This window comes from Panthera pardus, unplaced genomic scaffold, assembly GCF_024362965.1.
Source record: "Panthera pardus isolate Hobbes unplaced genomic scaffold, ASM2436296v1 HiC_scaffold_8, whole genome shotgun sequence".
Taxonomy (NCBI): Eukaryota; Metazoa; Chordata; class Mammalia; order Carnivora; family Felidae; genus Panthera; species Panthera pardus.
In genome coordinates this window covers 51,868,797-51,895,272 of record NW_026527013.1, presented here as the reverse complement: position 1 = coordinate 51,895,272, position 26,476 = coordinate 51,868,797, and the positions used below count along the sequence as shown (strand labels likewise).

The following is a 26,476-nucleotide window of genomic DNA, read 5'->3' as shown; positions in this document are numbered from 1 at the left end:
GATCTCTGATCATGAGTTCAAGCCCCACATTGGGCCTAGAGTTTATTTTTTTTATTTTTTATTTAAAAAAAAATTTTTTTTTAATCTTTATTTATTTTGAGAGAGAGACAGAGTGTGAGCAGGGGAGGGAGGCACAGAATCAGAAGCAGGCTCCAAGTCCTGAGTTGTCAGCACAGAGCCTGACGCGGGGCTCAAACTCATGAACCGTGAGATCATGACCTGAGCTGAAGTTGGACGCTTAACAAACTGAGCCACCCAGGCGCCCCGAGTTTACTTTAAAAATAAATAAACAGGTGCCTGAGTGGCTCAGTCGGTTGAGCATCCAACTCTTGATTTCAGCTTAGGTCATGATCCCAGGGTGGTGGAACTGAACCCCGTGTTAAGCTCTGGACTGAGTACAGAGTCTGCTTAAGAGTCTCATTCTCTCAGGGCGCCTGGGTGGCTCAGTCAGTTAAGCATCCGACCAGCTCAGGTCATGATCTCACGGTTCATGAGTTTGAGCTCCACGTCGGGCTTTGAGCAGACAGCTCAGGGCCTGGAGTCTGCTTCAGATTCTGTGTCTCCCGCCCTCTCTCTGCTCCTTCCCCACTCATGCTCTCTCTCTTTCAAAAATACATAAACATTTTAAAAAATTAAATAAAATTGTTTACGTTAAAAAAAATTATGAGGATGATTATTCGAAATTACTTTCACTACATATAAAACCTCTGGAAGCCAGAGTCTAACTTCTCTCAGTGCATAGTACTCTTATTAAAATAAGAGTAGAGATGAGAAATTTTCTGAAAGAAGATTAAATTCTAGGATTTCAGCTCTGTCACTTACTTCAGTGTGCATTTCAGTATCAAAGATGAACTTGGTCACAAGCCCACAATGCAGGATAGAGAAGACCTCAATGTCCAGTTCTCGGAAAAAAAAACGGTAATTCTGTAGTGACACTGATGGCTTTTCTTCCTTCCCTTTGAACTCCTGGGGAAAAAGTAGCAGCAAACCAACAGAATAAATAAAGCTTCTATATTAACCTGATTTTTCATGAGGACTTCAAAATGCAATTATGCATTCATTTTGTGCAAAAATTACTTTTTCAGCATATCACCATTCTCCTTTCACCAAAGTCCCTAAATATTCCTAAGACAAAAGCACCTAATTTAAGACTGGGATAGGGGTCACCTATTAAGACCCTTTGTTGGTTTCTACTTGGGTATGAACTACTAGACAAACCAAGGTGTCATGGCATGGTACAGAAAATGATGAGCTTCGGCACCAGACAGGTCTGCGTTCAAATCCTTGCTCAATCACTTATTAACTGTGTGAATTTGGACAAGTCACTTACTCTCTCTGGGTCTTAGTTTCCTTACCTATTAAATGTAGATACTACTACTAATCTTGGGTTTTTAGATTATAGGAGCTATCCATAATAAATACTCAATAAACAGAAAAAACAGAAATAATTGGAATCGATGTGGTTTAGGCAATTTCATAAACATATAACCTACTCTGTGATTGGTAAAGTTATAGGAAAAAAGAACTACTATTTATTAACTATCAGAAACTGTCCTAAGCATTTCATGTTATCTCAATTCATTGAGAAGCTGATAATCTCAGATCAGAGTGGGGAAGAGGCTAAAAGCAGTATATCTAAAACCATATCCTAAAACAGAATTTGATAAATGCCACGAAAGGGAGTTAAAAGTACTGCTGGGGTATAAAAAACGGAGTGACACATTCAAGAAAATAACTAGAAAACACTGTGTGGTAGTGATAAAGACTTAGAGTCTAACCCTAACTCTGCTACTGGATCACCCCAAAGCCTAGGAGAGTTCGTTTGCCTCTCCTTTCCCTAATATTTCTCTCTGTAAAATGCAGAGAATAATGCTGGTCTTTTGTTAATCTTACTGGGTTGTCACACACCTTCATGGATACCCATCATTCCAGTACCTTTTCCAGCTGGCTTCTATCAGATGGTGTAGGGACACACTCTGAACTATCCTCCTTTGAAAGTGTGTCAGAGGAAGATGTTTTGCTGCCATCTGCTTTCCGTTTCCTTCCTCCTTTTGTTTCAAGAAGAGAAAAGTAACTCAAGTAATCAATAATCATGTTTGCTAAATATCATGCCTTTAGAAAACAACTTGCTGAAGACTATCTAGGGGTAGAGGAGGTAATCTCATAACCCTGTATTATAGTTCATTTTATAACCATGCCAATTAAAGATTCAATGACATCATCTCTCCAGTTAATGATGCCTCGGTGCATATGACCTCTTAGGTTAATTCATTATGGCTCTTATGGATATACAGGATAAGATGGAGAGAACATACCTATCTTTCCTTGTTTTCTGATTTTTGCTGAAATAGCAGCAGCAGTAATAGGTGTTACATCTAAAGTTTCCAAGTCAAAGTGTGCAAGAGGAGGAACATAGTATGGGGTGACTGGAAAAGAGAAGAGACAACGCTCAACGCATACCCATCACATAACCCTGTTAGAATGCATCGTCTGACTGGCTGAATGCTTGTAAGATACATACAAGTTACCCAACATTAATTGTTTTGGCATAGCAAAATGATCAGAGATGTCTTATAGGAGTATCATATTAAATGATTATAATCAATTAACATAAAACCATTCTATAAAATGATATAAAATATCCAAGCAGATAAGGACTAAAAATAAACTAACCTTTATTTAAAATCTAAATATATTTAAATTAGGTCACACAGAGGTTTGTTTTACACATAATTATTTAGATGAGGACCTGAGGGAGACTCCATGATTTCCCCAGAGAATCTACCTAGCATTTTATTTTTTTAAGTTTACTTATTTATTTAAGTAATTCCTATATCCAACATGGGGTTGAACTCATGACCCCAAGATCAAGATCAAGATCATGACTCACGCTCTTCTGACTGAGCCAGCCAGGCACCCATCTACCTAGCATTTTAAAACAAGTGTACATATTGGTCAGAGGTATCATTTTTTAAGTTTTTTAAAATTTTATTTATTTTTGAGAGACAGAGAGAGAGTGCAAGGGAGGGGCAGAGAGAGAGAGAGAGAGAGACAGAGAATCCCAAGCAGGTAGCACACTGTCAGCATAGAGCCCATGAACTGTGAGATCATGACCTGAGCTGAAACCAAGAGCTGGATGCTTATCTGACTGAGCCACCCAGGTGCCCCAGTCTTTCAGCTTTACTCCTGGTTTATCACTATGTTTAGGAAAGTAAAGGGCACTGAAAGTTTGCCTTCTTTTTTATTATTTTTTTAAATTTTATTCTAGAAAGAGTGTGCGTGTGAGCAGTGGAGGTCAGAGGGAGAGAATCTCAAGCAGGCTCCACACACAGTGTAGAGCCTAACGCAGGGCTCAATCCCATGACCTTGGGATCATGATCTGAGCTGAAATCAAGAGTTGGGATGCTTGAACCTAGATGCCTCTGAAATTTTGACTTCTAAAGAAGAAAAGTTACTTTACAAAAGCCCAACGAATGCTATTTTTCATTTTCTCAAGGAAACAGATTTCTCAGAGGTAACTGGAGGTAACAAAGGGAGGAAAATGGATATATATACATATACGCATATATATAGATATATGTGTGTGTGTGTGTGTGTGTGTTTGTTTTTAATTTTGAGTATACATTTCTTGTCCCAGACAAATAGAGGATGGCTATCATTGAGCCTGGCTTAAAAGTAAAGTTCTTTAGGGGCGCCTGGGTGGCTCAGTCGGTTAAGCGGCCGACTTCGGCTCAGGTCATGATTTCACGGTCCGTGAGTTCGAGCTCCGCGTCGGGCTCTGTGCTGACAGCTCGGAGCCTGGAGCCTGTTTCAGATTCCGTGTCTCCCTCTCTCTGTCTCAAAAATAAGTAAACGTTAAAAAAAAAAAAAAAAGTAAAGTTCTTTATCTCGTCATTGCTATCCTAGCCAGGTTACAGTAAGACACTTTCCTTACCTGCTAAGTACTTTTCCAGGATTCTCTGGAGCTCCACAATATGCTTTAACCGGGTAAGCACTTTCCCCTTCATCTCAGGTGACGTTTGCCGGCAGAAGGCATTTACAACCTGGCAAAGGACAAATTATATTCTCATTCTTTGAATGGTTCCAGTTTTTTTTTTCTTTTTATATTTATTTATTTTTGAGAGACAGAGAGAACACAAGTGGGGCAGGGGGAGGGGGAGCACAGAGAGAGAAGGAGACAGAATCCAAAGCAGGCTCCAGGCTTTGAGCTGTCAGCACACAGCCCGATGCAGGGCTAGAACTCACAAACCACGAGACCATGACCTGAGCCGAAGTCGGACGCTTAACCGACTAAGCCACCCAGGTGTCCCTGAATGGTTGCAGTTTTAACCCTGTTTGCATTATTCATCCAGAGCTTAAAAATGCCGGGGTGCCTGGATGGCTTGGTCAATTAAGCATTCGACACGTGACTTCAGCTCAGGTCATTATTTCAGAATTTGTAAATTTGAGCCCCACTGGCTCTGTGCTGGCAGCCCAGAGCCTGCTTGGGATTCTCTCTCCCTCTCTCCGCCCCTCCCCTGCTCGCATACACTCTCTCTGAAAATAAACATTAAATTTTTTTTTAAAAAAATGCCATTCAGTGGCAGTATCTGTGAGTTTAATCTGTAATGTAAAAGTGTTCTCAGTAAGGTGCTATAGAGGAGAAGGAAAAAAAAAAAAGCCCTGGGCCAATACAGGAGATCTGACTTCTAATCCTAGTTCTACTGATTTCTAGTTAAGTAGCAAGGTGGAACAGCAGTGAGTAGACAGCACACACTTTGGTGAAACAAGTCCTATTTTGCTACTTGCTAGCTGTGTGAACCTGGCCAACTCATTAGCCTTTCTGAGTTTTTATTTATTCAACTATAAAATGAGAATGCAGTTATTATATGGATTTAATACTGTAAATATAGAAATAAGCCCAGCATTTGGCATAATGTAAGTACTTGAGTACTTACTGACTTTGAACTCTCTTGTATCTGCAACTCCACGGGTACGAAACAAGGATAACAACACCTATCCTGCTTACATCATAATAGAAATGTAATCATAAGAGGAGATAATTTAAGTGCACATTCTCAGAATAATATACATAAGAAAGGAAGTGAGATATAAATATATGTTACTGTCATTTTCATATTTCATTATTATGAATTTCACTCAACATATTTTTTTATATTTTTTTTACTGTTTATTTTTGACAGAGAGAGACAGAGCATGAGTGGGGGAGGGGCAGAGAGAGAGAGAGAGAGAGAGAGACACACACACACACACACACACACACACACACACACACACACAGAATTAAAAGCAGGCTCCAGGCTCTGAGCTGTCAGCACAGAGACCGACGTGGGGCTCGAACTCACAGACTGCGAGATCATGACCTGAGCCGAAGTTGGACGTTCAACTGACAGAGCCACCCAGGCACCCCCAAAACATATTCTAAAGGAAGGGGAAAACCATCACTCACTTGATCTCACTGAATTAAAACATTAAGTACATACCTATGCAAGGGTGAACAGTATTTTCACAGTGAAGAAGGTGAGGTTATTCCAGTCAAAAGCAAGAATACAACAAAAAGGCTTGTAGTAGTAAAGCATGAACAACTTATTAAGTGAATTCTAAGTATTTTGAACTGGCTACATCAAAAGGTACATGTAATTGGGGAAAAGTGGGACATAACAGCTGGAGAAGCACACAGGGGTTAGTGCTAGTAATTTTTTTTTTCTTTTTTTTTTTTTTTAACATTTATTTATTTTTGAGACAGAGACAGAGCATGAATGGGGGAGGGGCAGAGAGAGAGGGAGACACAGAATCGGAAGCAGGCTCCAGGCTCTGAGCCATCAGCCCAGAGCCCGACGCGGGGCTCGAACTCACGGACCGCGAGATCGTGACCTGAGCTGAAGTCGGACGCTTAACCGACTGCGCCACCCAGGCGCCCCAATTTTTTTTCTTTTTAAGTAGGCTCCATGCCCAATGTGGGGCTTGAACTCATGACCCCTCTGAGATCAAGAGTTATAGCCTCTACCCACTGAACCAGCTGAACCAGCCAGCCACTTCTGTAGAGAGTCCCATGAGAACCAGGAAATAGTTTCCTTTCAAGAAGAATTATAGACAATAGGTGAAATTCCCAGTAACTATGTTTACCTCTCGGAACCAGTTGAGAGTAAGAAATATGAGTGAACACATGAATGAGTGCTCTTTAACAGACATGGATGTCAACCTCTCTCCAGGCTCCAAGTCAGTGAGGAATATAGGACAATCTGAAAGAGAACAAACATTATTAACTCCCTTTATTTCGAGTCAACAGAACCTGGATGCTACCCCTAGAGTTACATCTCCTATACTTATTTTCCCCTTTAACTTATATTTGAAGGTGAAGCTTTGGGCAGTCTCAAAATTACTGCCTTAGTATGTAGCCATCTTTAATATCATGAAGAAGTTTTTACAAAATTAGATGCAAGGACCAGAAAGCAACAAGGAACTATGATGATGATTCATCTGTCAATATGATGGGAATCTTTATATATCATCTTTGCAGTTTCATTATTAGTGCTATTTTACTCTGTGAAGTTCAAAAATTCCTTCCCCTACACACCATGTACTGGTTTGCTCCCTCCCTAAGATTACCAGAGAAAGGTTACAAAGAAGAAAGGATCTGATAACTTCATCCTATACCTAATAAACCATCAATCTCCTCCAAGCTTCCATTATGTTGTTTCTCCACACAAAGCCTCAGTAACCGGAAATAGGGAGCCAGGCACAATGGAGACACCAATCTGGGAAGGAAAAATCCATTTCTAAACAATATTTTATAGGCATATTAATCCATGTTTATAAAGAACCCCGCCTTATAATTAAAGCGTTTTGCCCAAAATAAATGTCTACTTTTTAGAACATATGACAAGGAGCTTAATGGGTGCTCAGTAAATAAACAATGAACTAAACTGGAGGGAGACAGAGGCTGAATAGAGTGAATGTCCATGAGTCAGGAGAAGCAGAGATAAAATGGAAGGAGGGAGGAAAACAAGTATGTTCATGGGAGGGAGAAAGAAACAAATGAAAATAGCCTCACAGAGTACCTGTTGGCTGTCATTAGGCAATGCAGACCCCAACCACAGGGACTAAGAAAAAACAACCTGTTTTAGGAGAAACCCTTTTCCATCAAGTTCCCAAAAGATTGCAACAAGTGTGGAATATCCCGTGAACATTCAATACAGTAACAGAAGTTAAAGAAAAAGTACACTGACTTTTGGTCCGATTCCTGTGAAGTCATTCTACCCCCATCTTTTGCAAAGTCCTGAGAGTACAACAGTGGCAGGAGGTTGATGGCGATCCCATCACGACTACTGCATTCTTCTAGTCCATAGAGAGCTTTCACAGGAAATGGATAGTCACTGTAAAGAGAACCCAGAATTTGATGCCCCAAGGGTATACAAATCTACGGGGGAAACTACTAAAACAAACCAATCTTCTCTCTTAGGAAGAGAACTTCTCTGAGGAGAAGTGAGAAACAAAAAGAACAAGTGGGGAAGCTTTGAGCAACTCTGGAGCTGGAGTGTTGGGGCTGGGAGGAAAGAAACTATGGGATGGAGCCAGACTTGGCTGAGGTCAAGAGCATTCTCAAGTCTGTACCATCCATCGACATAATTTCTTCACCAGTACAATCAAGTTAGTGGGTAAACAGTACTTACCCTTCTGGAAAAGCACAGAAGTCCACCACAAAGGCATCTTGGAAATCATTAAAGATGGTCTGCCCAACCCATTCCTTCAGGAAGCAAACAAACAAAAAAGGCATACAGCCCAGGGGGTACTTGCTGTAGATCCCTAGAAAAACTATTACTCTTTCTAAGCTTTAGTTTCGTCATTTCTAAGGAGGAAATAGCAATAATATGTACCCCATTATTAGAAATGGAAAACATATAATACATGAAAAATGCTTAACATGGTGCCTGGCACAGAAAACATGGAGGCTATCAACATTATCAACAATATTATCACCAACCTCATCATTGCTATTATTATTGTTACTATGTAAAGGAGGCCTTAGAGGTGAGGTCTAGGGAAGGGCTTTCCCAACTAGAATATGGGAAAGCTCTCAGGATGACCAATTTTTTTTTTTAAGTTTATTTATTTTTGAGAGAGCATGCGTGTATGCGTGAGTAGGGTAAGAGGCAGAGAGAGAGAGGGACAGAGGATCTGAAGCAGGCTCCATGCTGACAGCAGAAAGCCTGATGTGGAGCTTGAACCCACAAACTGCGAGATCATGACCTGACCTGAAGTCAGACGCTTAACCGACTGAGCCACGCAGGCACCCCAGGATGATCTATTTTTGCACTGCAACAGACAGAAGGGCTTGAAGAAAGAATACGGAGTAAAGCAGCCCTCATGCTTCACTACTTTAAAAGATACTTGGCCTTACCAAGGCTTTTGGAGCCAGATTTCCTCTTTGGATCAGAGTAGCAAATTCATCATAATACAGTGCGGACGCCTGGGGAGACTGCTTACTGCAGGAATGAACCAACTGCAGCAACGAGGTCACCTGGAGCAGCCAAAGAGAAAGAATGGTTCAGCAACTGGGCTGCCAACACTTCCTAAATACTGTTCACCCCAAACAGTAGTTTTTCCTTCCAGTATCACTGGCAAAGCTCTTACTTCCTCTCGCCTGAGGTTTTCCTGACCTTCCTGACCAGCCCATCTGTTTCTAAACTCATCTCTTTTCCAATCCATCAGACACCCACAGCCAGATTAATTTTTCTAAAGCAAAGCTTTGATTATGCCATGTCCGTGCTAAGAAACCTTTAAAGAATACCTCTGTGTAAAAAATTACATCAAAATGCCTTGATTCACATTCCAGGCCCTCTGTTTTCTATCTCTGGACTAGCTTTATCTCCAACTCTCCAATTTTACACTTACTTGTCCCTATGCTCCAGTCAATCTCCTATTCTGCAAACACGGCTCACTGTTCTCGCACTCTAGGAATTTACAATTTAATTAAGGAGATTAGATACAGAAATAAATGTAATCCACACCAGTAGATTCTAGGTGCCACAGTAGTGGTACAAATCACAAAAGCTATGAATTCAAGAAAACAGATTTGGGGAGGGAAAAAAAAAGAAGTCTTTTTGGTAAACTGCCAGTGACCAGAAGCAACTCCTCAGTTACCCATATACATATCCAAATACATTACAAGAACTCACCTGCGTGTACTGTTCATTGCTCACGTCTGTTCTCCCTTGGGTCAAACTTGAAGATCTAGTTCTAAAAACAAGGAATTTTAGGTTCACTTCTGTAATATTTTGTAAGAACTGGCAATAAGTTTTTTTGTTTTTGCTTTTTTTGTTTTTTTAAGTACTGGCAATAAGTTTCTGAGTCCTGCCATCCCTGGAATGTGAGTGGAGATAAAAGTACATGAAGACACAGAACTATTTATATACAAAATGTGGATTAGAGCAGATAATGGCTATCTTAATTTTTTTTTAATGGCACATTAAATTAGTAATAATCATAAGAGTGAGCACTGGGCATTATTCTAAGCATTTGGTGCTCTCAAGCAGTATGGCTCCAATGAATGAACTCTTAATCAGTACACTATGTAGCCTCCATGAATTACTAATGCTGATTCTAAGGATGTCTCCTGAGGTCCCAGGAATTCCTTAACAAATTATCTCTAAGAAGCATAAACGGAATTCCAAAGTCATTTTGCAATGGCAACATCTTATCAAGACCCAATACAGATGCTCCTTTAGGTGCTACAATTGTGGCATCAAAGTACAAGAGAGGAAAAAAAAAATCTATAGAAAGACCTTATATGCATCAAACACGATGTCCCAGACAGAAAAACACAGCAATGGAGAAACCTATAATGTCTAGTGCCTAGGAGGCGTAAATGCAGAAAAATGCATCCCAGGAGGCTCAGGGTTCCCCTTTTGTAGAAATATTTCTAGAACTTTATTTCTTGGTAATCCCTAGTTTTTAACCATCAGATTGTAATAACTATAATCACATTCTGTAAAAAATTATATTAGTATATAGAGCCAAGATTAGAAGGGAAAAAAGAAAAGTTGCAATAAATACTTGCTTACTTCTCTTATTACGGTTTTAATATTTACTTTTGTAAACACTTTTGCCTACACAACGTACACTTTATTTGTAAGGTGGCAACTTAATTAACTGACCTTGAGCCACAGAAGTCAGAATTTCCATGCATACCTGTCTGCTGCCATGATGCCAGCCATAGTGACAGCACCAATAATACCAATGAGTTTGTATCTGACTATGGTGCTAGAGAGCTGCTTTCGTATCACCAGGTGCATATCATCCTGCAAAGAGATATGATAAAGAAAGATGAAAATGCTAGAATAGTACAGCAAAAGAGCCTGCGGATATTGGAGCCAAAATAGCTAAAATAGCAAGGGTTCTATCATTTACTGTGTGGCTCTTGGCAAGTCACTGTATCTGAGTCTCAATTTTTTTCCATCTATAAAATGGGGAAGATTTTATGAGAGACAAATTACAAAACTGTCCTAGAACAATGTCAAAAACAAGGCAGATGTTCAAACATTATAGCTATTATTAATGTTGTGATAGTTGCTTGATAAGGATATGTATATTATTGTAATGTTGTTGTCTGCTCAGCTAAAATAATGAAATAGAAAAAAAATACTTAGGAGTAATTTAACCAAGGAGGCAAAAGACTTGTACATTAAAAACTACAAAACAACAATGAAAGATATTAAAGAAGACCTAAATAAATGGAAAGATATCCCATGTGCATGAATTGAAGACTTAATATTGCTAAGATAATGACAGTACTCACAGTGACATGCACATTCATTGTAATCCTTATTAAAATCCCAATAGAATTTTTTGCAGATATAGAAAAACCCATGCTAAGATTCATATAGAACTTTAAGGGACCCCAAATAACCAAAACAATCTTGAAAAAGAACAAATTTGTTCTGTCAAATTTCAGTTTTGAAAACAAAAAAAATTTTTCTTTTTTTAATATTTTTGAGTGTGAGAGAGGGAGATAGAGAGAGAGCAAGCACAAGCAAGGGAGGGGCAAAGAGAGGGAGACACAGAATCTAAAGCAGGCTCTAGGCTCTGAGTTGTCAGCGCAGAGCCTGACATGAAGTTCAAACTCATGAACTGTGAGATCATGACCTAAGCCACCTAGGCACCCCAAAGAAAATAAATTTTCAATTTTGAAATTACACATACAATCTTTCAATTTCAAAATTACTACAATGCTACAGTAATCAAAATAGTGTGCTACTTGCACAGGAAGCCCATACACACTAATGGATAGAACAGGGTCCAGAAATAAACCTTATTTGGTCATATATGGTCAACTGATTTTCTGCAAAGGTGCTAAGACTATTCAAAGGGAAAGGACAGTCTTTTCAATAAAAGGTGTTAAAACACACACATACACACACACACAGAACAGGCGCTGAAAAAACTGGATACCCACAAACACAAAAAACAAAACTGAACCTTTCCTTACACGACATACAAAAATTAACTAAAAGCGAATCAACAATATAAATTTAAGAGCTAAAACTATAAGACTCTCAGCAAAAAAACACAGAGGGGGAAAAAAAAAGAAAAGAAAAAGAAAACACAGGGGAAAATCTTTATGACCTTGAATTTGGGAACAGTTTTTCCTAAGTATGACACCAAAAGCACAGGCAAAAAGAAAAAAACACATAAATTGGGACTTCATCAAAACTCCATCAAAGGACACTATCAAGAGTAAAAAAATAATCCACAGAATGGGAAAAAATATTTGAAAATCATGTATCTGATAAGGGACAATACCCAGGAAACATACAGAATTCCTATGCGTCAACAACAAAAGACAGACCATTTAGGGGTGCCAAGGCAGTCCAGTTAGTTCAGTGTCTGACTCTTGATTTCAGCTCAGGTCATGATCCCAGAGTTATGGGATTGAGTCCTGCATCAGGCTCCATGTTAAGCATGGAGCCTGCTTGGGATTCTCTCTTGCTCTCTGCCCCTCCCCCACTTGCACTCTTTCTCAAAATAAACATTTAAAAAAAAAAAGATGTTCAAAATTATCAGTCATTAAGGAAATGCAAATCAAGACAAACATTTGTCATACCATATCAACCATCTGAGATACCATTTCACACCCAGTAGGATGGTTATTATTACAAAATGGAAAATAAGTGGGGTGCCTGGGTGGCTCAGCAGGCTGAGTGTCTGACTTTGGCTCAGGTCATGATCTTGTAGTTCCTGGGTTTGAGTCTCACATCAGGCTTTGCGCTAATAGCGCAGAGCCTGCTTTGGATTCTGTCTCCTTCTCTCTCTGCCCCTCACCAACCCCTTGCATGTGTGGTCTCTCTCAAAAATAAAAATTTTTAAAAAATGGAAAATAAGTGTTGGTGAGGATATAAAACCATGGAATCCCCAATTGTTCACGGGAATGAAAAATGGTACAGCTTTTGTAGAAAATGGTTTGGTAGTTCCTCCAAATGCTGAACACAGAATGAATATATGACTCATCAACTCCACTCCTAGGTATATACCCCAAAGAATTTAAAATAGGGACTCAAAAAGATATTTTTATACCAATATTCATTGCTGAATTATTCACAATAGCCAAAAGGTGAAAAAAGGCTAGTGTCCATCAAGAAATAAATGCACAAACTAAATGTTCTACATATATACAATGGAATACTATTTAGCCATGAAAAGGAATGAAGTTTGATATATTACACCATGGACGAACCTTGAACAGATTATGCTAAGTGAAATAAAAGGAGAAATATGATATGACTATTTCAATTAGGTACCCAGAACAGGCAAATTCAGAGACAGGAAGTAGATTAGAGGTAATGAGGGGCTGGAGGAAAGAAAATGAGGAGTTACTGCTTAATGGGTAGGGTTTCTGTTTGGGATGACAAAAAGTTCTGGATAGAGACAGTGGTGACAGTTGCACAACATTCTTAATGAACTTAATGCCACTGAATTGTACGCTTAAAAATGGTTAAAATAGTAAAATTTGCTATGCATGTTTTAACCACCATTAAAAAATAAAATAATGATGTAGCTCTACATTACTCATGTGAAGCCATCTCCAAAATATACAGCTAAATGAAAACAGTAAGATGCAGAACAAAAGGGTAAAAAGTGGAATATAGGTAAATACACATTTGTAAATGCTCGGACATCTCAGAAAGCTATAAACTAATAACAGCAATTGCCTTTAGAGAACCAAATGCTTAGAGGACTGAGAGGAAAGGAGACTTATTTTTCACCACTTTCTATACCTTTTGAATTTATGTATGTATATTACCTAGCCTTTTTTTTTTTTTAATTAACAAAAAGTGTTGGTTGTTCAAAGTCACAGTCCAGTATGGATATTGCCACGGGGTGGCACTAACGGTACAAAAGAGCTATGAGCTATGACTGCAACCTAACCTCTAGTTTTAGTCCCTTTGCCTGACTTTCTCAGTAAATGGTGTCCACAAATGAAAGCAAGCCTAGGTGACGTTCACGTTAGAAGCAGATGCTCCCTAGGAAACAAGGTAATTCTGTGTCCCCACAGCACTCAGTACAGAACCTGAATGGCTTTTGTTAGTTCCACGGTCAGCTGATTACAGACCCTAATAGACCGAGCTACTTAAGGGTAGAAATTCTAATATACTTACCATTTCAGTGCTTAGTACACAGTAGGCACATAATGTTTGTGGTAAGAAAAGAATGAGTAAGTACTCAAACTATGGCTGTGTACTTGATTTCTATTAGTACACAGGCTGGAGTGATTTTGGTCAGTGAATTTCAATTCAATAAGTTTAAAGGCTTAAAGGTTTCTCAATACACTGCATGTTACCTGGATGTGACTGCTGGCTTCATGCTGTTGGCTAAATGCCAGTGTGCTCAGAATATAGAAGAGTTTTCGTATCTGCCGAGGGGACATATTATCCAGATAATCTAAAATGCCCTGTGAGAAAAAAAAAATGCCAACAATAAGGCCAGCAACTAATATTTTCTTCCTTTAAATAAAAAAATTAAAATCCTTATAAGAAGTATACACAAATAGCCAGGCATCCATTCCACAAAAGCTCAAGTTCTATCAAGCTGCTCAGAGCCCAAAGGGTTAGTCATCCTAACATACCTCCTAGTTCTCCCTACTTTCTCCACCCTTCCCTTCTTCTCAGTGAAAACAATACTCTGCCACAAGTTATATCTCTGACCCTATTCCTTATCAGCTTTCACTCCATGAATTACTTATTCATTCTCTACAGATGTAGAAGGAGTCACAAGGAAACTAATTACTTTTCGACCTTGGGCAAAACTTCAGTTTTATCATCCCTAATATGGGGATAACAAGGCCTACATAGTTACCTTTCAAAGCCCAGACGCAATTATGTCAACTCCTTGTTAAAAGCCTGTAATAGCTCTCTATGGTCTATAAAATAAGGTTGAAACTCTTTAGGGGCACCTGGGTGGCTCAGTCAGTCAGGCATCCAACTCTTGATCTCAGCTCAGGTCATGATCTCACAGTTCTTGAGCTCAAGCCCCATGTCAGGCCCTGCACTGATAGCGGAGAGCTTGCTTGGAATTCTCTCTCCTTCTCTCTCTGCCCCTACCCGACTCATGCTCTCTTTTGCTCTCAAAAATAAACTTTAAAAAAAAAAAAAAAAGCTGAAACACTTCAGTGTGGTATTTGAGACTCTTCATAATCTGGCCCTATCCTGTGTCTTCCCAGCCTCACCTCCCAACACCCCTCACCATTTATCCCATTTGCCAACCATGTTAGTCTACTTGTCATCCTTCATGTATACCAAAGACCTGGGTGCCAGTTTGCTTCTGTTTGAACTGTCCTCTGCCTACATGCACTTCCTTTACTTTCTCCTATCAAATCATTCCCAACCTTCAAGAATCACTGAAATCTATTTGTTGAAGAAATACCCAGTTTCCCAGGCCAAGTTAATTTTCTTGCCAAGTATATCTGTAGCACTTCATCTTTCTAGAGATCTCTCATGTTGTATTTACAGTGACTTGCTTATGGACATAGTTCTACTATCACCAAAGTCAAGAACTAAGTTTTATATACAGAGCACCCAGAATAAAGCCTGCACACAGGCATAAAGAAGTATTTGCTGAATGCATTAATACATACATAAATGAGTCATTTCTTTCTATTATTTGCCCATCACCTCATCTCTTTCCCATCCCCTCCTACCAATCACAGCACTTAATAGCTAGAATACAAATTAAATTGTTACTAATGGATTCCAGATAACTCTCAGATACATGCAAGAAAGAAAAACGACTCAATATATGTCACCAGAGGGACTAGATACCTTCACAAAGATGGCATTCAGCCTCATAGCAGATAGGTTTAGAACTACCAACTCTAGGAGGACATCCAAAGCAGTATCCACTTCAGCTTCATTCCCACTGCAGATATGGGTCACTAGGGCACCAACCACTTCCTACAGAGTAGAGTCAAGAAACAGTGTGGATAAAAATATGACTGAAACCATTATGACTCAGGTTGATGCCTGATATCATTCCAATCTCCACTTGGTGAAAATCCCAACCTACCCTATCCTGTTGTCTAATTCTATAATGTAATTTTCATTCATGTTGGATTCAGAGGTTTAGGATTATGCCAATCTAACTATAGTACCATCTACTCTTGACTTATTTCTCAAAATTTATCAGTGAGCATCATCTAAGCCCTCCTGATTTTGTTCCCTGGAAGTCTTTCCCTTTCTTTTCTCATACTGGTTAAATACTACACTTTAAGCTATGGTTGTATCTATTAAAATGTATTAAAAAGATGGAACTTAGGGCACCTGACTGGCTCAGTTGGAGGAGCGTGTGACTTTTGATCTTGTAGTTGTGGGTTCAAAATCCATGTCAAGTATAGAGATTACTTAAAAATAAAATATTATGGGCGCCTGGGGGGCTCAGTCATTAAGTGTCCAACTTCGGCTCAGGTCATGATCTCACAGCTCATGAGTTCAAGCCCCGTATCAGACTCTGTGCTAACAACTCAGAGCCTGGAGCCTGCTTCGGATTCTGTGTCTCCGTCTCTCTCTGCCCCTCCCCTGCTCACTCTCTGTCTTGCCCTCTCTTTCTTAAGAATAAACCTTAAAAAATTTTTAAAACTAAAAAAAAAATCTTAAAAAAAAGATGGAATTCAAAGAGCTAAAGGATTTTAAGATTATTCTAGGTTAGACTTGTATGTTTCAAGCACCCATGGATCATGACAGTATCTCTAAGACATTAAGATGGTTCCAAAGAAAATACCTTACATGCCATTCTCCCTTTCCTTTATACTACTGCTCCACAGAGGCATACAGTTTTCTCAACTGCAGTAGCTAGCTCATGCCAGCTGAATCTACTGCTCTGCTTTAAGATTCTCAAAATTCTTTGTTTTTACAAGTTCAATTCAAATGTTATAACATTGTTAACAGTTAAGTATATAGCAAGTACAAAAAATGCACATTAAGACACTCTGTTCTTTGTTTTCATAATCACTTTCCAACTTTCCACAAGTACAGTCTTCCCTCTCTAGACATGTGCTATTAAATTTTGTGTCTCATGTTCGTAGGAATAGGATTATGTCCTCAGTTATTTCTCCTTCATTTGTTTTTCATCACAGTTTTTTCTAGAGAACAACTTCAGGATCAACTGGCAGCTGATTATTTGCAGCTAGGTTTTAAAACTGGTCTTTCTGTACTATAAAAACTGCCTGAGGGGCGCCTGGGTGGCTCAGTCGGTTAAGCGTCTGACTTCAGCTCAGGTCATGATCTCACAGTCCATGAGTTCGAGCCCCGCGTCGGGCTCTGGGCCGATGGCTCAGAGCCTGGAGCCTGCTTCCGATTCTGTGTCTCCCTCTCTCTCTACCCCTCCCCCGTTCATGCTCTGTCTCTCTCTGTCTCAAAAATAAATAAACGTTAAAAAAAAAAAAAAATTTAAAAAAAAAAAAAACAAAAAAACTGCCTGATAACCCCAGCCCTTTCAGCCAAGGTTTACTCAGAAATAGACTAGATGGGATGTTCATTTTAACTCAGAGAATTTTAGAGCTCAAAACGCAGAGTTAGATCTTCTAGTCCAGTCTCTTCATTTTATTGAAAGTAGACTACAACTTAGTTTTCCCAACTCCCAGTTCAGAATTCTTTCTACATCAGTGCCTTCCAACCAGCAAGAAATAAACACAAGGGGCGGCTGGGTGGCTCAGTCAGTTGAGCGTCTGACTTCGGCTCAGATCATGATCTCGCAGTTCCCGAGTTCGAGCTTCATGTTGGGCTCTGTGCTGACAGCTCAGAGCCTGAAGCCTGCTTTGGATTCTGTGTCTCCCACTCGCTCTGCCCCTCCCCTGCTCATGCTCTCTCTCTCTCTCTCTCTCTCTCTCAAAAATAAACATTAAAAAAAACAAAAAAGAAAGAAAGAAACATATCACATGCAAGTCACTTGGAACTGCATTTCTTCCTGTTCCGTTCCCTCCTTTCCAAGATAAATATTTCAACATACCTGCTGGCAGTAAGTGTCAAAAAAATTAAATGCATATTTGTAGAGGAGACTGCCAAACAAAATGATACTCTGGTCTAGGGAGTGCACGAAACTCTGAGCCAGCGACAGAATGGATGGACAAATATCCTTAAGGACCTTAAGGGGAAAAGAGGAGAGAGAAAAAAAGAAGCTGTGGGAGGAATTTAGTTAACACAGAACCAAGAGGTGCCAACCCTTATAGGATGTCAGAGTTCTCCTGACCAACTCTCACTTTAACTTAAGGAAACTTAACCTTTGTTTTACTCAAAATTATCCTTCATCATTGAGTCTTCTCTCAGGATTGGTGGGATTTGCCATATGGATAAGAATTAACCTGGAAGCTCAAAGAAGTTAAATTATAAGCCTAACAGCATTGTTCCTATCTGCCCAATTTGGGACTAGAATCCAGATATTCTAAATCCCAATTTCCTCACTCAATCATACTGCCTCCCTAGGCCTGTTCTGCCACAGTTATGATTTGAAATCAAAATATAAGGTTCAACACTAATTAACTAAACCAATTTCTTTTAAAGAAGATCAAAAAGAGAACTGATCATGTCTCACCAATAAGGCAGAAAATGAACATTAATGGACCCAAAGTAAATATAACCAGTTTAGGTCTAGCTTCTTTACTGATACCATCACAATACCAAAAAAAAAAAAAAAAAAAAATCTTAAATTAAGCACTGAATTGGGTGTAATACTTTGCTGAAGAAAATGCAATAAAAAATTACTTATGGTTTCTGCCTTTTAGAAAACCATAGCCCAAAACACGTATCGTTGCCAGAAATAAGCACAGAAAGGACTGTAAGATAACACAAACACTAAATCCAGTCTTAAATATACAATCTTTTTTTTTTTTTTAATGTTTATTTATTTTTGAGACAGAGAGAGACATAGCATGAATGGGGGAGGGTCAGAGAGAAGGAGACACAGAATCTCAAACAGGCTCCAGGCTCTGAGCTGTCAGCACAGAGCCCGACACGGGGCTCAAACTCACAGACAGCGAGATCATGACCTGAGCCGAAGTCAGCCACTTAACTGACTGAGCCACCCAAGTGCCCCCTAAATACACAATTTTAAAACTCAACTGCATATTCTCATTAGTTCCTAAGCCATAAACCACTGGGTACCCAGTTTCCTAAAAAGGTATACACTGTTTATATCCTGAAAATTCACCTAGAAACACCATTCCTAGTTTGAATTTCCAATTCAAAAGGTTTTTATTTCAACAGGAATAATCACCCAAGGGTCACTTTACTGAATGGCCAAATAGTGATGGTTTAAGAGATGCATAATTATGTCTCTATTAGCATTCCTTTGGTCCTGTTATACTCAGGGTTTTTAAAAACTGCTTATGGGGTGCCTGGGTGGCTCAGTTGGTTAAGCCTCTGACTCTTGACTTCGGCTCAGGTCATGATCTCACAGTTCGTGAGTTCAAGCCCCAGACTAGGCTCTTTGCTGACAGAGTAGAGCCTGCTTAGGATTCTCTCTCTACCTTGCTCTCTCCCCAAAAATATATAAACATTTAAAAACTGCTTAGAACAGGATACAGAAGGCAAGTTTGTCAAAGCTACAGATCACAAAGAGCTAGATAATTAAAATGTTTAATGCAAAGTTAAGATTCAAAAGTCTCAATCCACTTGAACAATGGGCTGAAACAAGATGAAATTTTTATATAGGAGCTGTAAAGCCTTCCATTGCAGGTTAAAAATCAAGTTATAGAAGTATGTAATTAGAAGACTTGAACTAAGGAGAGCCTGGGTGGCTCAGTCAGTTAAGCTTCCAACTTCAGCTCAGGTCATGATCACATTGTTTGAGAGTTGAGCCCCACGTCAGGCTCTGTGCTAACAGCTCAGAGCCTGGCGCCTCCTTCGGATTCTATGTCTTCCTCTCTCTCTACCCTTCTCCACTCATACTCTGTTTCTCTCTCTCTCTCAAAAATAAATAAGCATTAAAAAAAAAAAAAGAAGACTTGAACTAAAACATTTCCTATAAAACAGAATTTGGAGCTTGAGTTTAAGAAGTTCAACATGAACCAGTTTTGTGACATTTTTCCTAAAAAGATGGGACACCAGTCTTAGGTTGGTTTTATTAACATCATATTGTCTCAATCAAGGTAAGTAACAACTCTACTATGTTTTGCAATATATTGAGCTATCCAAGATGAAGATCCAGGAAAGGTGGTATTGTCAGGATTCCCACACTGGAAAGGAAAGGTTAAATATGATTGCTCTGTAACTTTCAGACTAATGTCTGATTCTCTGATACTTACCACGTAATGAATACAGAATGTACTCTGTAGCAGCTGTTCTTCAAAGCAGCCTGATCGAATCTTATTTCTTAGCACCCTCTCGACATACTTCTTTACCTGAGTATTGGTGCTATAGATGATGAAAAGTATTGCTATGTCGAAAATCTATTGTCAATGACAAAAGAGAAATAGTTTAATGTATCAGTACATCTATTTCCATAAAATAGTAGCTCTCAACTTTTCCCCATGAAAACAGAAAATGGGTGATACTCATTTGTTCAACATACTCCATAGGAGTATCTACATTTCTTTTCCTCACAAAACCCACAAATATTTTTCAGAGAAATAACTGCCACAATTATTAACCACTGGTATCTTTTATGAAATCATTGGAATGTAAGTTGAAGTGATATTATTACAGAAATAACCTTGAATATCCTCACATTAAGGAACAATCACTAGCCAACCTCGGTATATATTTATTAGAAAAATACTTTCTCAAAATTTGGAGAGACTGTAAATGCCTGTAAATATGAAAAAAATTAAATTCTTTTCTTAAATTTAAATTCTTGGGGCACATGGGTGGTTCAGCTGGTTAAGCATCCAACTTCGGCGCAGGTCATAATCTCATGGTATGTGGGTTTGAGCCCTGCATCGGGCTCTGTGCTGACAGCTCAGAGCCTGGAGCTTGCTTGCTTCAAATTCTGTGTATCCCTCTCTCTCTCGGCCCCTCCCCAACTCATGCTCTGTCTCTCTCTCTCTCTCTCTCTCAAAAATAAACATTAAAAAAAATTTATTTTAATTCTTAAGTTTAAAAAATTAAAGTCAGAATATTATGCAGCCATTAAGAAGAACAAGGTATACTATATTTTTTGACAGATATTCATGACATTGTAAAGTTTAAAAAAAAGCAACCTGCAAGACAATAACCATAAAAGGATTTTTCTTTTTTTTTTAACTTTTTAAATATTTATTTATTTTTGAGAGAGACAGAATGTGAGTTGGGGAGGGGCAGAGAGAGACAGAGACACAGAATCTGAAGATGGCTCCAGGATCCGAGCTGTCAGCACAGAGCCCAACGTGAGGTTCAAAGTCACACCTGCACTCACACACAAATACACCTTGTATATAAATAGGAAATAATCTGTAAGAGTAATTATACAAGAAGAATGAACAGACAGTAAAGAGAAACTTTATTTACTTATTTTTTTCAGAAAGAGAATGAGCATGCAAACAAGCAGGGGTAAGGGGTAGGGAGAGAGTGAATACTAAGTAGGATCCACGCTGTTAGCACATAGCCTGACCAGGGGCTTGAACTCACAAACCATGAGATCGTGACCATACCTGAAATTGAGTCGGACACTTAACCAACTGAGCCAGCCAGGTGTCCCATGGAAACTTTATTTTTAACATTTTTAGATTCTCCCCAGTTTTTTTCCCCCAATTAGCTTGAATTAACTTTGTTAAAAAAAAAAAAAAAAAAAAAAAGGGTTAAAGAGGCACCTGGCCCCTCTAATATCCTGAAAATTCACCTAGAAACACCATTCCTAGCTTATAAAATTCCAATTCGAAAGGTTTTTATTTCAACAGGAATAATCACCCAAGGGTCACAACACTGAATGGCCAAATAGTGATGGTTCACAAGATGCCTAATTATGTCTTTATTAGCATTCTTCTGGTCCTCTTATGCTCAGGGTTTTAAAAAACTGCTTATGGGACGCCAAACTGCTCTTTCTGTACTACAAAAACTGCCTGATAACCCCAGCCCTGATTTCAGCCAAAATTTAGAAAAGTAAGTAACTCAAGGTCTTGGGGTTGTGAGTTCAAGCCTCACATTGGATGTAGAGATTACTTAAAAAAAAAAAAAAAAAAAAAATGGTTACAAAAGTCAAGCAGGTCAAAAAAAATCTCCTACAACTCAAGAGCAAAAGATCAATCAAAAGATGTACTGAGGATGTGGACAGACATTTTTTCAAGACATACTAATGGCCAACAGACACAAGAAAAGATGCTCAACATCACTAGTCATCAGGCAAATGCAAATCAAAACCACAATGAAGTATCATCTCACACCTGTCAGAATGGCTATCACTAAAAAGACAAGAGATAACAAATGTTGGCAAGGATGCAGAGAAAGAGAACCTTTGTGTACTGCTGGTGGAATGTGAGTTTTTCCACAACAGCCGTTGTGGAAAAAGTATGGAGGTTCCTTAAAAAATTAAAAATAGAAGTATACAATCCAGAAATTCTACTTCTGGGTATTTATTAAAAAAACCAAAAGTACTAGGGGCGCCTGGGTGGCTCAGTCAGTTAAGCATCTGACTTTGGTTTGGGTCATGATGTCATGGTTCGTGAGTCGGGCTCATGATCTCATTTTTCAATCTCATGTTGGACTCAGAGCCTGGAGCCTGCTTTGGATTCTGTGTCTCCCTCTCTCTCTCTGCCCCTCCCCTGCTCACACTCTGCCTCTCTCTCTCCAAAATAAACATAAAAAAAAAAAAAAGCAAAAAACCGAAAGTACTAATTCGACAAGATATCTGCACTCCATGATCCCTGCACAAGACATGGAAGCAACCTAAGTGTCCACTGATGGATGAGTGGAAAAACAAAATGTGGTATGTACACATATGTACACACATAAACACACACTGGAATACTATTCAGCCATAAAATGAATGAAATCTTGCCATTTACAACAACATGGACAGAATTTTTTTTAAGTTGATTTATTTATTTTGAGCGGGGGAGGGACAGTGAGAGAGGGAGAGAAAGAATCCCAAGCAGGCTCTGCACTGACAGTGTGTAGCCTGACACGGGGCTCAGACTCACCAACAGTGAGATCATGACCAGAGCCAAGATCAAGAGGTGGACGCTTAAATGACTGAGCCACCCAGATGCCCCAATATGAACAGATCTTGAGGGCATTCTGCCAAGTGAAATAAGTCAGACAGCAAGACAAATACCTTATGATCTCATAAATAACAAAACACACAAAAAACCAAGTTCATTGACAGAACAGATTGGTGGTTGCCAGAAGTAGAAGGTGAGGCAAAATGGGTTAAGGGAAAGGGCAACAGAATGGCTCAGTCTGTAGAGTGCAACTCTTGATCTCTGGGCTATAAGTTTGAGCCCCACATCAGGTATAGAGATTACTTAAAAATAAAATCTTTTTTTTTAAGTTTATTCATTTAATTTGAGAGAACATGTGAGCTTGTGTGCCAAAGTGTGTGCATGCTCTAGTGAGCATGGAAGGGACAGAGAGGAAGAGAAAGAATCCCAAACAGGCTCCACACTCAGCAGACAGCCCAATGCAGGGCTGCATCTCACGACTCCAGGATCACGACCTGAGCCAAAATCAAGAGTCGAATGCTTAACTGACTGAGCCCCCCAGGTGCCCCTAAAAATAAAATTTTAAACAAAAATGGGTAAGGGGGATCAAAAGGTACAAATTTCCAGTTATAAAATAAATAAGTCATGGGGATGTAATGTATAGCATGATGACGATAGTTAATAATACCATATTGCATAGATATTGCTAAGAGAACTGATCTTAAGTACTCTCATCATAAGAAAAAAGTTTGTAACCATGTGGTGACAGATGTTAACGAGACTGTGGAGAGCATTTTGCAATAAATACAAATGCTGAATCATTATATTGTATACCTAATACTAATGTAATATGTCAATTATATCTCAAAAAATAACATTTTAATAAAGGTTAAGTGTTTTAATTAAAAAAAATTACTTGGAACATCCCTTCACTGAAAGCCCAATTCACTTAGACACCGAAATTGAGAATCATTATACTATAATACAGCTATTAAAAATGACATAAAAACAATGCACAAGCATATAAAATGTTTATGACATAATGTCAAGAGAAAATCAGAATACAAAATTATATTTATATAATAATTATATATCTGTAAAAACAGGTATGCAGGTGGCCAAGGGTTATGCAAAAATAAAAACAGTTGGGGCATCTTGGTGGCTCAGTTGGTTAAGTGTCTGACTTCAGCTCAGGTCATGATCTCATAGTTTGTGGGTTTGAGCTCCATGTTGGGCTCTGTGCTGACAGTGTGGAGACTGCTAGGCATCCTCTCTCTCTGCCCCTCCCACCCTCAAACTAAATAAACTTAAAAAGAAGATAACCTTAAAGAAATAAAATAAAAACAGTTGTGTTGGGGTATTTTGATCCCACCTCCACAAAAAAAATATTGTTTCATTGTTTCATTTGGTATCATAAAGGTTTTTAAAAGTCAACAATTAGATAATCTAACAAAACCAGATTCCAACTAAAAGAAAAATCCTTAATGGGAACCAATTAGTGCATAAGAAACTTAATCACCTGGCTTCTTGACAGAAGAAAAAAAATCCATAATTAAGACAGAGTCAGTACCCCTGTCTTGACAGGGAATGGATGGATTCACTCTGGTCAGGGTGACATGAGCAAAGGAAAGTAAAACACGAATGCCATTATCTTGACAATGCCATTTGGTAGAAGGAAGAGTAATCTGATAGATACAGGGACCTGACTCATGCCCCAGGTGAGTCCTGTCTTCACTTCATCTATGGGGACTTGGCTTCTTAGGACTGTAAATTGCCATGTATGTGTGAAATGTTAACATTTTCCGTTATGGATAGTTTAGGTTTATTTTATTGCCCAAATGAGCAGCAAAGACCATGTGGCAAATCATCCCCCCAGATTATCTTCCCCAGACAGCTAATGTTGATTAGAGCGGCTACAGAAGGCACAGAAGGGATGACTGGAGAGAGGGAGAGGAAAGAAGAAAACTAGCTAGGATAATTAATTTCAAGCCTGCAGTACTTGAAAGTCATAGTATGTGAATGTTACCTTGTGTTCAGACTCTGAGGCAGTGCTTTCAATTGCCTAGAAAAATAAGGGTCACAGAAATATTTAACACATAAGTAGAACACGTTTCACCTTCTTCAGCATGCCCTGTTCTCTTATTGGAGAACCAATCTGCCCATGTGGCAACCATCTTCTATCATGTGTACTTGACTGACTTTTAACACTTTTATTTCCACCTTTACTTACATATCTGTCACTGATTGCCACCTACTTTCTCCTTAATGTTCAAAGTCACCAAGATCTCACTTACCTTAATCCAGGCTTCCGAAATGATTTTCTCATATCTAACAGCCGACTTTATTACATCAAAGAAGAGAGTAACACAGTCCTGACCACTGTTTTCTTGATTTCCTGAAGAACTACAAGTAGCAAAAGGGGGAAAAAAAATCATTCTTCCACTTACCAGAGAGAGACATATAAGATCTGGGTTCCTGTTACTAGCCATTTGCCTGTTTCAAGCCACACCTTCATGTTGTGGCTAATAACTTGTACTGCAGTCTAATAAATTTGTACTGCAGTCTACCTAGGATTGATTTGAAAAGCTAGAATAATACACCCAACCCACACATGTATACATGTACACACACATTACATGTACCATGTACACAGGATTTGAACCACTGTATGGTAGTACATGTCAACAATATTACTACCAGTATTTGTAGTTCCAAGTATTCAGATCTACTGTCCTGGCTTCAGGATAAATGTCAGAAAACCTTCCTTGACTGTGTGATGAAAAGGGTGGGAGGTGATGATGACATACCTTTGTCGTCCTTTATTTTTCAACTTGCTTTGTGAGGCATGAAACCATGATGGCAAAATAAAATGCTGCAGATCCAACTTCTCCCGCAGCTCAGAAATTACCTGTAGAAAATAATTATTAAGCTATGTGTTCTGCCCTTTCATAGTGGATAGGCACGGTCCATTCCTTCAATAGAACCCTAACAATCTCCTGAAAGACTAAGAAAAATTACTAAATCTTAGACAAGACATCTTGAAAAGGAGAGCTGATGACAATAGCTAATGCAAGGATAGTATGTCATGCCCTTCAAAACTATGCCATTCAGAATTCCTTTAGGTATTATACTGAAATAGCAAATACAACCTGTAGCAACTTATATGCAACAATAAATCTGACTATTTCCATTCTATCCCCTGAATATTATCTGGATTAATCAGCATTATCAATTAGTTTGGGGACAGAGAAGAGCAATTAAAAACTATTAGTTTAAATAATGTATCTTGATGCATCTTAATCTAGATAAGTCTCTTTCCTATTACTGAGTTTCACAAGGGCATTACTGCTATACTCTGTACTCTAAAGGATCTAGCACCCTGTTGGTGTTTGTTGAGAAATAAAAGCGTACCTCAAGTGCATCTGTGGCTGTTACAGAATGAAGAATGAACTTGATTATCACAGGTAAATCATCCAATGAGACAGATGACAGCTTACCCATCACCAACTGGCGGACCTACACATAAAAAGCAAGAAAACCTTAAATATTTTTTGTTAATACCTCAATAAAGAACGGACCTTTATGTAAAATTAGAAAACTTACTTCTCTCAGTTTTCTCACTTGTAATTTAGGAAGAAAAACACCTCATGTTATTTTTATTTTTTGCAAATTGCAAGCTTTCCATTGTTAATGCCACAGCTTCCTCAAAACCTGCTGATAAGGGGCACCTGGGTAGGTCAGTGGTTAAGCAGCCGACTCAATTTCAGCTCAGGTCATGATCTCATGGTTCATGAGATCCAGTCCTGCACGGTCTCTGTGTTGACAGCATGAAGCCTCCTTGGGATTCTCTCCTGTCCCTCCCCCACACCTCCCCTGCTC

General features: G+C 38.9%; 1 protein-coding gene across 3 annotated transcripts in view; it reads right to left on the bottom strand.

The window, feature by feature from the left end:
- FANCD2 (FA complementation group D2) overlaps positions 1-26,476 on the bottom strand; it is a 62,577-nt gene that overhangs the window by 22,758 nt on the left and 13,343 nt on the right. For all 3 annotated transcript variants that reach the window (XM_019428189.2, XM_019428188.2, XM_019428190.2), the window contains exons 11-29: positions 26,009-26,113; positions 25,405-25,505; positions 24,892-25,000; positions 24,624-24,659; positions 19,790-19,933; positions 17,497-17,631; positions 15,315-15,446; positions 13,838-13,948; positions 10,192-10,301; positions 9,180-9,240; positions 8,402-8,521; positions 7,674-7,747; positions 7,230-7,376; positions 6,658-6,758; positions 6,127-6,242; positions 3,935-4,043; positions 2,316-2,426; positions 1,936-2,048; positions 823-966 (exon numbers count right to left, since the gene is read on the bottom strand). In XM_019428189.2, coding sequence (XP_019283734.2) covers positions 823-966; positions 1,936-2,048; positions 2,316-2,426; positions 3,935-4,043; positions 6,127-6,242; positions 6,658-6,758; positions 7,230-7,376; positions 7,674-7,747; positions 8,402-8,521; positions 9,180-9,240; positions 10,192-10,301; positions 13,838-13,948; positions 15,315-15,446; positions 17,497-17,631; positions 19,790-19,933; positions 24,624-24,659; positions 24,892-25,000; positions 25,405-25,505; positions 26,009-26,113 — 2,079 coding nt within the window. The remainder of the gene's footprint in view (positions 1-822; positions 967-1,935; positions 2,049-2,315; positions 2,427-3,934; positions 4,044-6,126; positions 6,243-6,657; positions 6,759-7,229; positions 7,377-7,673; positions 7,748-8,401; positions 8,522-9,179; positions 9,241-10,191; positions 10,302-13,837; positions 13,949-15,314; positions 15,447-17,496; positions 17,632-19,789; positions 19,934-24,623; positions 24,660-24,891; positions 25,001-25,404; positions 25,506-26,008; positions 26,114-26,476) is intronic.